The sequence below is a fragment of the Doryrhamphus excisus genome, linkage group LG8 (assembly GCF_037039965.1).
Source record: "Doryrhamphus excisus strain RoL-2023G ecotype Guam linkage group LG8, RoL_Dexc_Guam_v1.1, whole genome shotgun sequence".
NCBI lineage: Eukaryota > Metazoa > Chordata > Actinopteri > Syngnathiformes > Syngnathidae > Doryrhamphus > Doryrhamphus excisus.
The window spans coordinates 20,290,333-20,303,515 of record NC_136364.1 but is presented as its reverse complement, the minus strand read 5'-3'; the positions used below and the strand labels follow the sequence as shown (position 1 = coordinate 20,303,515).

The window sequence follows — 13,183 nt, the reverse complement described above, 5'->3', positions numbered from 1 at the left end:
TATATATATTTTCATTTATAAGTCGCTCTGGAGTATAAGTCACAGGAACAGCCAACCTATGAAAAAAGTGCGACTTATGGTCCGGAAAATACGGTATATATATATATATATGTATACATTATGTCATCTTGGAAGGCAAGAGTGCCCTCTTGTGGCTGTCTGTGAAATTGTATATATATATATATATTATATATATATATATATACATATATAATAATATATATATGTTATATTTTATATAACATATAAAGATGACGCCTTCCAAGATGACGTAATGTATATATATATATATAGAATTATTAAAATATTTTAATATTATTAAAATTATATATATATATAATTTCACAGACAGCCACAAGAGGGCACTCTTGCCTTCCAAGAGGACATAATTTTTGGTCAAGTAGTTTGTAAAATAAATTACCCACAAAAAATGCGACTTATACTCCAGTACGACTTATGTATGTTTTTTTTCTACCTAATTATGCATTTTTGGCCTTGTGCAATTTATACTTCGGAGTGACTAGAAAATACGGTAATTACTGTTCCATCTTTTCTCTGAAGAGCTCTTAGGGCCTCACACAAGCACAGACCTCCTCATTACCACAAACATTTGTCTTCTTCTTTTATTCTCCTTATTGTAATCTTTGCCAACTGCATGATATTATTGTCTTTAATGGACGGTCCCCACGATGCCTCACAATGCAGTCCAACATAAAAGCTGCTCGCTTACATGACATACTGAAGAAATTTCTCAAATTTCCCTGGAGGCTTTTCTCCACTCTCCTCTGTCTCGGCTCAGCATTTTGCTTCTTCTGAGCTGACCTTTTTTTTTTTTGCCAGACAATATTAATATTCTCAGGGGTGTTAAGTACAGGTTCACAGCCAAGAACAATGAATAAAACCATTATTTCCTGAAAAAAGCTAAATCCACAAATTAGAGAGTAGTACAATGAAATATACCGTATTTTCCGGACTATAAGTCGCACTTTTTTTCATAGGTTGGCTGTTCCTGCGACTTATACTCCAAAGTGACTTATAAATGAAAATATATATAATTTCACAGACAACCACAAGAGGGCACTGTGGACTTTCACACCGATATCTCCTACTTCTTAACAATTCAATATTTAAACCAGGGGTCTCAAACTCAATTTACCTGGGGGCCACTGGAGCTAGGGTCTGGGTGAAGCTGGGCCGCATCAGGTTAAAATAAATAAATAAATAAATATATATATAAATAAAAATATAATCAAAATATTAATAAATATTAATTATATTAAACATTAATATATATATATATATATAATATAAAATAATAGTCTTCAATGCTTCTGCTATACCCTCCACTTTTTCAGTGCTTTGGTTCTTTGGAAAAGCTCTGTTAAAACATTCAATTATTATAAATTATGATGAATTATGATAAATTAATTTTTATTTATTATTAAATTATTAAATAAATGTTTAATGTTAATTTTTATTTTTCGACACAAAGTAAGATGCAAAAATAAATAAGCAAATCAAAAAACAAATGAAACAAATTAACAAATTAACTTTTATTCATTATTAAATTATGAAATAAATGTTTAATGTTAATTAATTAATTATTTATTTAATTAATTATTAATTAATTATATTAAATATTAATAAATAAATATATATATATATATATATATAATATAATATAATAGTCTTCAATGCTTCTGCTATACCCTCCACTTTTTCAGTGCTTTGGTTCTTTGGAAAAGCTCTGATAAAACATTCAATTATGATAAATTATGATAAATTAATTTTTATTTATTATTAAATTATTAAATAAATGTTTAATGTTAATTTTTATTTTTTGACACAAAATAAGATGGAAAAATAAATAAGCAAATCAAAAACAAATGAAACAAATTAACAAATTAAACTTTCATATCAAGGCGGGGGCCTCAAACTAGCGTCCCACGGGCCGCATTTGGCCTGTGGGCCGTGAGTTTGAGACCCCTGATTTAAACAGTCGATGTTAGCTTACAAAGACAACTGAGAACGACAAAACACAAATGCCCCCGTTTTCTTGCCTTCCTGGATGACGTAATGTCTGTTTTGGTCAAGTAGAAGTAAAATAAATTACCCACAAAAAATGCGACTTATACTCCAGTGCAACTTATGTATGTTTTTTTGTACTTAATTATGCATTTTTGGTCTTGTGCGACTTCTACTCCAGAGCAACTTATAAATTAAAATATATATAATTTCAGCCACAAGAGGGCACTGTGGACTTTCACACCGATTTCTCCTACTTCTTCACAATTCAATATTTAAACAGTAGACGTTAGCTTACAAAGACAACTGAGAACGACAAAACACAAATGCCTCCGTCATCTTGCCTTCCAGGATGACGTAATGTCTGTTTTGGTCAAGTAGTAGTAAAATAAATTACCCGCAAAATATGCAACTTGTTTTTTTAACCTAATTATGCATTTTTGGTCTTGTGCGACTTATACTCAGGAGCGACTTATAGTCCATAAAATCCAGTATATATATAGATATGTATAACACGTGTATGTAAGAAGAGACTTACATGTGCAATGCTTATACCGCAGTAGATGGAAAACGCTGTGGCGAGGTCCTCGTCAAAGCGGTTGAACCACGGTCCATTCATCTTATTCACCAACTCAGCAACACCGATCACCTCTGCAAAATCATGACAACAGTATTTATCACACGGGGATCCACGTTCCATGTGGGGGGGGCACATTTGGAGGCAAGGGGGTGCGTTCTCGCCGAATGCATGGCTGCCATGAGGCATGAAGCACCAAGTTCAGCCCGAAAGAGAGCTAAATAATCAGACATTGCATCATTTCCTTGTTGCTTCCTCGCTTGTTTGCCTCGACGTGTTCAATCTTACCGTTGTTCTCATCTTTGATGGGGAAGCAGAGGATGTTACGAGTCTTGAATCCAGTGCTGTCATCCACGCCGCGGTAGAAAAGAGGATGCGAGTAGGCGTCCTTAATGTTTAGGATTTGGCCCGTGGTTGCCACATGACCTGCAATACCCTGATCTGCTGGGATACGGAACTCCTTCTGCACACACACACACACACACACACACACACACACACACATATATATCAAACCATGCACTAGCTCCGACATGTCTCCCACCATCGGAATGATCTTATTTTATCTTTGACGTGATCCGTGTTGGTCTGGTGACTACAGCAGGTGGTCCAAGTGTGACGGTTCATCATGGCGTCATGGATGAGTGGTTAGAAATGTGGCTGGTGACCACAAGGTCTCACTATTGCCATATGAATGCATGACATGATAGTAAGGAGAAACCATGGACTTGGATAAGCAACAAAGTCATACCAGCAAACATTTAGACTGGAAATGGCACAAAATTAACCCATTCATCTGTTTTCTACTGTTTATCCTCACAAGGGTTACACGCATGCTGGAGTCTATCCCAGCTGAGAGGCGGGGTACACCCTGGACTGGTGGCCAGCCAATCACAGGGCACATATAGACAAACAACCATTCACACTCACATTCATACCTATGGACAATTTGGAGTCCCATTGGTCATAGGAATGTGTTCAATGGGACTGTGTAGACCTGTGGTGTCCAAAGTGTGGTCTGTGGGCCAATTTACGTCCACAGCTTGTATCGGCATGTTGTAAAAATCCAATAAATTAATGAGCTATGCTATTAGTATTACACTAATTAGCTTTGCCACCTATAATACAAAACATATATGCTGATATTTTGTGTTCCGGTGGCCACACAGGTAGGAGACCTGGATTCGATTCCCCGCTCAGGCCATCTCTGTGTGGAGTTTGCATGTTCTCCCCGTGCATGCGTGGGTTTACTCCGGTTTCCTCCCACATTCCAAAAACATGCTAGGTTAATTGGCGAATCCAAATTGTCCATAGGTATGAATGTGAGTGTGAATGGTTGTTTGTCTATATGTGCCCTGTGATTGGCTGGCCACCAGTCCAGGGTGTACCCCGCCTCTCGTCTGAAGACAGCTGGGATAGGCTCCGGCTTGTGAGGATAGCGGTACAGAAAATTGGCTATATATTGTTAGATGGATTTAGCATATGTTTAAAATGTGGCTGCACGGTGGTCGTGTGGTTAGCGCGCAGACTTCACAGCTAGGAGACCCGGGTTCAATTCCACCCTCGGCCATCTCTGTGTGGAGTTTGCATGTTCTCCCAGTGCATGTGTGGGTTTTCTCCGGGTACTCCGGTTTCCTCCCACATTCCAAAAACATGCTAGGTTAATTAGCGACTCCAAATTGTCCATAGGTATGAATGTGAGTGTGAATGGTTGTTTGTCTATATGTGCCCTGTGATTGGCTGGCCACCAGTCCAGGGTGTACCCCGCCTCTCGCCTGAAGACAGCTGGGATAGGCTCCAGCATGTCTGCAACCCTTGTGAGGATAGCGGTACAGAAAATTGACTATATATTGTTAGATGGATTTAAGTTTAAAATGTGGCTGCACGGTGGGCGTGTGGTTAGTGCGCAGACCTCACCGCTAGGAGACCTGGGTTCAATTCCCCTCTCGGCCATCTCTGTGGAGAGTTTGCATGTTCTCCCCGGAAATTTGGCAACTCCAAATTGATGATGTGTTTGTCTACTCCAAATTGTCCATAGGTATGAATGTGAGTGTGAATGGTTGTTTGTCTATATGTGCCCTGTGATTGGCTGGCCACCAGTCCAGGGTGTACCCCGCCTGTCGCCCGAAGACAGCTGGGATAGGCTCCAGCACTCCCGTGACCCTCGTGAGGAAAAAGCGGTAGAAAATGAATGAATGAATGAATGCTTCAAAATACTGTACCTCTTCATCGCTAACGACACCGCCATCAAACACCTTGGCCACCAACTCATGGCTGTGGCGATCCAGCAGGAACACAGAACAGCTAGAGAAAGAGAAAGAGAGAAAGAGTCAGAAAACGGCACCCAGCAGGGTGCAAAGCCGCCATATTCCATTTTACTTCAGGTCATTTTTTTAAGAACAAACTGCCAAGATATTATTCTGCAAGCAGAGATAAAGACATTCACGCTGTTCTCACACACGATGACGTATCGCTTTAAAGACCGCTTACATCTCTGCACCGCTGAGATTTCTGGCCTCCACTATAATTTCCTGCAAGAGCACCGACACATCGTCTGAAAGAATAGGACAAAGAGGTGATGGAGGGGAATCCAAATTAAACAGAAGGGAAATGACAGTAATCACAGACCAAAGATAAACAAGACAAGATAGAAGCACGAGGAACCGTGGATCAGCCGTACAGCTGATAAGATCAATTGTTAACGATGCTTTGAGTAAAAGGTTGCCATTTGCTTCACACGCGGATCAATTCTGTCTGTAGCCGCAATCATGATGGCTCAGCAAAGACTAATTGGACTGATTGTACTTACTGTTTAAAAGACACTTGAAATGTCTGAAAGCTCCACTTTTAATGCCCCGTTTGAGTTTATGGCTCCAGGTGTAATCACCTTTAGCGTCTGTAATATTTTCTTCCATTACGAGCGCCGTTTGAGTCATTAGCGATCACCTGTGCAGGATATTGACTTTACATGTGCAGTTAAGAGTCGGCTGTCTCATTAGGCAAAGTAGGCAGATGCTAAGAGCACCGTGGACTCCGGGGGGGCGGGGGCGGGGGGGGAGGGGGGGAATCAATTAGTTAGTTCATTCATTCATTCATTCATTCATTCATACATACATACATACATACATACATACATACATACATACATACATACATACATACATACATACATACATACATACATACATACATACATACATACATACATACATACATACATACATTCATACATACATACATACATACATACATACATACATACATACATACATACATACATACATACATACATACATACATACATACATACATACATACATACATACATACATACATACATACATACATACATACATACATACATACATACATACATACATACATACATACATACATACATTCATTCATTCATTCATTCATTCATTCATTCATTCATTCATTCATTCATTCATTCATTCATTCATTCATTCATTCATTCATTCATTCATTCATTCATTCATTCATTCATTCATTCATTCATTCATTCATACATTCATTCATACATACATACATACATACATACATACATACATACATACATACATACATACATACATACATACATACATACATACATACATACATACATACATACATACATACATTCATACATACATACATACATACATACATACATACATACATACATTCATTCATTCATTCATTCATTCATACATACATTCATTCATACATACATACATACATACATTCATACATTCATTCATTCATTCATACATTCATTCATACATTCATTCATTCATTCATTCATACATTCATACATACATACATTCATTCATTCATACATACATACATTCATACATACATTCATTCATACATACATTCATTCATTCATTCATTCATTCATACATACAGTCATACATTCAATCATACATTCATTCATTCATTCATACATTCATTCATTTATTAATACATTCATTCATTCATTCATACATTCATACATTCATACATTCATACATTCATTCATTCATACATTCATTCATACATTCATTCATTCATTCATTCATTCATACAGTCATACATTCATTCATTCATTCATTCATTCATTCATTCATTCATTCATTCATTCATTCATTCATTCATTCATTCATTCATTCATTCATTCATTCATTCATTCACCATTCATACATTCATTCATTCATTCATTCATTCATTCATTCATTCATTCATACATTCATTCATTCATACATTCATTCATTCATACATTCATTCATTCATACATTCATTCATTCATTCATTTTCTACCGCTTTTCCTCACGAGGGTCGCGGGGGTGCTGGAGCCTATCCCACCTGTCTTTGGGCGAGAGGCGGGGTACACCCTGGACTGGTGGCCAGCCAATCACAGGGCACATATAGACAAACAACCATTCACACTCACATTCATACCTATGGACAATTTGGAGTCACCAATTAACCTAGCATGTTTTTGGAATGTGGGAGGAAACCGGAGTACCCGGAGAAAACCCACGCATGCACGGGGAGAACATGCAAACTCCACACAAGAAATGGCCGAGGGTGGAATTGAACCCTGGTCTCCTAGCTGTGAGGTCTGCGTGCTAACCACACGACTGCCGTGCAACCAAGTCAAGTACAATTCGTACAAAAGGTAATTCAAAGTGTTTGACAAAAGGGGAGAATCACTGGTAATAATCATTCATTCATTTTCTACCGCTTTTCCTCACAAGTGTCGCGAGGGGTGCTGGAGCCTATCCCAGCTGTCTTCGGGCTAGAGGCGGGGTATACCCTGGACTGGTGGCCAGCCAATCACAGGGCACATATAGACAAACAACCATTCACACTCACATTCATACCTATGGACAATTTGGAGTCGTCAATTAACCTAGCATGTTTTTGGAATGTGGGAGGAAACCGGAGTACCCGGAGAAAACCCACGCATGCACGGGGAGAACATGCAAACTCCACACAGAAATGGCCGAGAGTGGAATTGAACCCTGGTCTCCTAGCTGTGAGGTCTGCGTGCTAACCACACGACCACCGTGCAGCCCTACACCAATAAAAAAAAGTATTTTGTGTTCACATTTTGGTGTTGCATTTTGGTGACCAACCCAAACATCAGTTTCTTCTTGTTAAACCCTACCTTGAAGTTTTTAGACGTGCTTTTACTTTGTGTGTGTCTAGTCTTTGTGCATTAAAAAAACAACTTGGACTTGGGACAACGCTGTAATTTATATTGTATTTAAGCTTTTTTTTGTATTTATTTGGAATTTGTTAACCATGTAAATTGTGTTACAAATGTCGTTCACAATGTTGTTCATTTTCTTTTGTAAGAAAGGGGTCGGCTCTGTGTGCAAATCACTAAAAAGTGTGAGACAGACATACCCAAGTGTGTGAAGAGGTTCTTGGCCACTTGCAAAAGCGCCTAGAAAGAAAGAAAGAAAGAAGACATTTTTTTTTAGATGAGACCCTCATGTATATTAATATATGCATACAAAAGATGTGCGTTTATGTGTGCGTGCAGTACCTGGCACTCCACTTTCAGTTTCTGCTCCTTCTGGAAGGCCAGAGTTGAAGTGAGGACCGTTGAAGTGTAGCAGAAACAGTGCTGGATGGCATGCTCATCAACCTCCGTGTGTCTGAGGACAGTGGGAGAAAAGAAACGCTCATTTGTACGTTTTATTGCACAACACAATAAAAGCAATGATGCACACATTTTATATACTGTTGAAGATGCTGTATTTATTTAACAGCTTAGATATCACCTGCAGTTACCGCTTGTTGTCTACAGAGGGCACTGGCACATTATCATGTGAATATAAAATGCAAAGGCCGACTGCAGGGCTTTCTTGCCCTCGGCTTTGCCTCATGGGAATCTTGTAAAGGAGCCAGGAATCATATCCAGTCGAGGACAGGCCTTAGAATAAGTTAAAGGAAGTTCATTCCCATAATAGACACACAACCTCTGCTAATGACGTGCAATGGAACCCTAAACAAGCCAAGTACAGTAAAGTCTCATTATATCGATATCGGTTATATCGAAGTACTGCTTATTACGATACTATTTTCATTTCCCGGCAAATTTCTAGTCTTTTATGATATAATTAGTTCCGTTAGTACGATACCCGGTTATTATGATAATCCGGTTACTACGATGCCCTTTTCATCTCCCGCCAGCCAATTTGGTCTGCTTATATCGATACAAAAGCAGCTTAAATCAATCTTTGCTTAAGGATTTCAATACCAAAAAAGAAAACGGCGAACGTCAACTTTATTTTTCACACTTCCACTACCAGAGCGCAGCACACACACACCGATTCCCGCACTTCCTGGTTCACAGGTCATGCTCAACCATTGTTCTATAGTATAGAACAATGTTGAGTGCATTATTGCCCACTTTTAATGCAGTTCGGCGCAGGATCGGATATATAGACAGTCCGGTTATATCGATATTTTTTCCGACTCCCGACAATATTGATATAACGAGACTTTACTGTACATTCATTCATTCATTTTCTACTGCTTATCTACTGCTCACAAAGGTGGCGGGGGTGCTGGAGCCTATCCCAGCTATCTTCAGGCAAGAGGCGAGGTACACCCTGGACTAGTCGCCAGCCAATTACAGGGCACATATAGACAAACAACCATTCACACTCACATTCATACCTATGGACAATTTGGAGTCGCCAATTAACCTAGCATGTTTTTGGAATGTGGGAGAAAACCCACGCATGCACGGGGAGAACATGCAAACCCCACACAGAGGTGGCCAGCTGTGAGGTCTGCACGCTAACCACACGACCATCGTGCAACCAAGACAAGTACAATTCGTACAAAAGGTAATTCAAAGTGCTTGATAAAAGAAGGGAAGAATCACTGGTGTCCAGTGTTTATGTAACATAAACAGTTTTTTCATTTATAAGTCGCAAATTTTTTTTGTAATTTTCGTAATTTTTTCGTAATTTATTTTACAAACTACTTGACCAAAACAGACATTACGTCCTCTTGGAAGGCAAGTTCTAACAATAAAAGAATAGAGAACAGGTTGAATAGGTGTAAGATATGCTAACACAATGCTTATTCAGCTACATAAAAAATAAACATGGACAGAAAAGGTGTCCAGTGTTTATGTAACATAAACACTTTTTTCATTTATAAGTCGCTCTGGAGTATAAGTCACAGGAACAGCCAACCTATGAAAAAAAGCGTGACTTATAATCCGGAAAATACGGTAGTTGCGGTCACGCCCCCTGCACATAACCCCATATAATTCATTATAATATAAAGTAAACATACCTCTGTCCGCCTTGCTTGTTGAAGGCGCATGCGAGCGCCACCACTTGGCCCGTGGCCCTGCTTGCTACCGGGACGCACAGCATGGAGGAGATCTCACATCCCAACATACTGGACAGCTGCCTGCGCTCCTCCTGACAGGCCAACAGATCGGATCAGCGTCCACACAGAATGGACATGAAATCCGCTACAAAAGAGGTTCTTCTTACAGCACTGATGTCTTGGAGAGTAATGGACTTCTTCTTTTCCACAACCTGACCAAAACGTCCAAACATCAGCTGCACACAGGAGGAAAAATTATAGATAAGGTAAGTAAAAGAGAAGCACCCTGCGGAGATTTTGAGGTAAATATGAAAAGTATAGTTATTTAAAGTTCAGCAATGACTATTTGGTGTGTTTTTCTTGAAGCTGGAATGAGACAAAATTCCCACACTCAAGTTAATAGGCATCAGGGGCCTTTAGCATTTAGCGTTCGTTCCGTTGCTTAAAGGGATTATTCACAACTGGCACAAAATTAATTTTTTTAAACCAAAAAAATGGAAGAAAACACCACCGGCTAGCATGTATTATTGTTAGTTTTTTAAAAGAACTGATTGAAAAAATATCTATATTTTTTGCAATTATAAATTAAATTGAATAAAAAAATTGTCATTCATGCCAAAATAAAGTGACTGGCATGCATGGCTGTCACTCATTGCTGTCTTGTACACACGTACTTTTCCGTCGCCTGTACACATACAGAAAATCAGTCTCAGAGAAGTAAACATTAATATTCTACGATAAAAAAAACGTTGCCAATTCGCTATAATTAAGGATGGGATAAAGTGTAAAAAGTGTAAAGTCGCACACACCAAATTGTCGGGAAATTATGATAACATAATTGTGATCAAACTTACATAAAGGGGCCATATTATGCTAATTTTTCGACCCTTTGTATTGAATTGTGGCTACACACAATAACCCGCACAGAAAACCTTTCAGATTTTGCAGAATCTGCACCTATTCCAGCTTTATTTCCTTGCATTAGTGCTTCCTCCTAAAACGGTCTGTTTAAATTTACTCCGCCCATTTTGCTGTGATTTGTCACACGCCCAAAGTGCTTCCTATGAACCATATAAGGAAGTCCACCCCTCTGTGATGTCACAAAAGCACGACTTTACCACGCCTTTTCAAATCGAGCGTTTTGAGCCATTCCAAACTTCTTTCCGGGCTCACTTCCAAACCTCATCATCGGAAAATTTGGTATTGTTTAATACAAGACAACATTCTTACTACATGTATAAGTGTGGAAAAATCAAAATAAGCATGAGACTTTAAAACATTATGTTAGTGTCCACTTCAGGAATTCACTATTTTCTGACTCTGCACTTGTTTGCATGATAGGAACTGTAGTTCTTTTATTTAAGGTGTTCAAACTGTGTGAAAAAAACAGCGGCTTATTGTCCGTAATTTACCCTCTAGGCAGCTATGTAACTATTACAAATACTACTTTTGACATAGTTAATATTTTTGAAAAAAACTCATCCAGGTACTTCCTTAATGATTCAAAATACACAGACGTACAGAACATAAAACATCCAATTTGATTATATGATGTACTACGGTATCCATATTTGACACATAAGCCAAAGGCCTCACCGGGAAACTGATCTCCTCCTCCAGGACTTTGTCTCCAACGACCTAAAAGTCACAGTTGTCAAAGGATGGTGGTGTTAAGTCATCACAAATAGTCAAGATATTCATTTTGGAGATTATGAAAGTACCTGGCAGAAAAGCTGGTGGTTGTCCTCAGACACTAAGAGCAGACAACAACACTGCGACTGAGTCTGCTGCTGCAGCTGTGTTGATGAAAAACACACACAAAAGAAAACAGATGACATTTATCTGGTGTACGATGAAGATGAAACAGAATCATAGGCTTCAAAGTATATACTTGTTTTTTAAGTCAAGTTTTATACAGCTCTTTTATAGGATTTCAACAAATGACGAAGCTTAAAAGCAGTTTCAATGGGATCTGGGATCCCAGTGGGGCACTACCACAGTGGAACCTTGGTTAGCGTCGTCTTTAACCCATTCAAGACTCAAACCAAAACATACTCGAACCCAATCAGTTTGAATGAATAAACTTAAATTAACTTATAGATTGTATTGGCTGCACGGTTGTCGTGTGGTTAGCGTGCAGACCTCACAGCTAGGAGACCCGGGTTCAATTCCACCTTCGGCCATCTCTGTGTGGAGTTTGCATGTTCTCCCCGTGTATGCGTAAGTTTTCTCCGGGTACTCCGGTTTCCTCCCACATTCCAAAAACATGCTAGGTTAATTGGCTCCAAATTGTCCATAGGTATGAATGTGAGTGTGAATGGTTGTTTGTCTATATATGCCCTGTGATTGGCTGGCGACCAGTCCAGGGTGTACCCCGCCTCTGGCCCGAAGACAGCTGGGATAGGCTCTAGCACCCCCCGGTAGAAAATGAATGAATGTATTGGTGTACACAGTTATGTATCCCGGGCGGCACGGCGGTCGAGTAGTTAGCACGCAGACCTCACAGCTAGGAGACCCAAGTTCAATTCCACCTTCGGCCATCTCTGTGTGGAGTTTGCATGTTCTCCCCGTGCATGCGTGGGTTTTCTCCGGGTACTCCTCCCACATTCCAAAAACATGCTAGGTTAATTGGCGAGTCCAAATTGTCCATAGGTATGAATGTGAGTGTGAATGGTTGTTTGTCTATATGTGCCCTGTGATTGGCTGGCGACCAGTCCAGTGCACCCAGGAAATGCAAATAAATGGGAGTAATTAGCACAATGTTCATTTCTGACACTCTAAAGCTCTCACCTTCCGGTCCAAACCCTGCCGATATCTTGAGATTGACTGCTCCTCAGATTTTGGATCAACATTTGCAATAAAAGTGACTGTAGATTAGATTCAGCTCTTCAACTCTTCAATTGCTCATCACTAAGGAAGCTCACAAGCTAAATGCATAGAAGCATATGACAAGCTTAAGCCCTATGTTATGCCTCACATATGTATTCACTGTTTAAATACCAAATACATACATACATGAAATAATTTCATCAAGCAGATTAGCAGCAATAGCAGGGAAAAAAAATGTATTTTACATGTAGGCGTGCCATGTAGTAGCCATGTACATATAACAAATACACATATGTGTTCACACACCGACACACTATCATAAAAGCAGTGCTTCCTCACACATTTCTCTCCTATAATCCACAGTGCTGGCTGCAGGACAAGAATAAACGGCAGCCACAGCCAACG

At 39.3% G+C, this 13,183-nt stretch overlaps 1 protein-coding gene across 1 annotated transcript in view; it reads right to left on the bottom strand.

Moving 5' to 3' along the window:
- The window catches only part of pde2a (phosphodiesterase 2A), a 209,209-nt gene that overhangs the window by 12,939 nt on the left and 183,087 nt on the right, over positions 1-13,183 (bottom strand). The window contains 10 exon segments of the mRNA XM_058079773.2: positions 2,564-2,676; positions 2,891-3,065; positions 4,825-4,906; positions 5,093-5,156; positions 8,000-8,039; positions 8,142-8,253; positions 9,911-10,041; positions 10,117-10,185; positions 11,546-11,587; positions 11,671-11,745. Of these exon segments, the coding sequence (XP_057935756.2) occupies positions 2,564-2,676; positions 2,891-3,065; positions 4,825-4,906; positions 5,093-5,156; positions 8,000-8,039; positions 8,142-8,253; positions 9,911-10,041; positions 10,117-10,185; positions 11,546-11,587; positions 11,671-11,745 (903 nt within the window).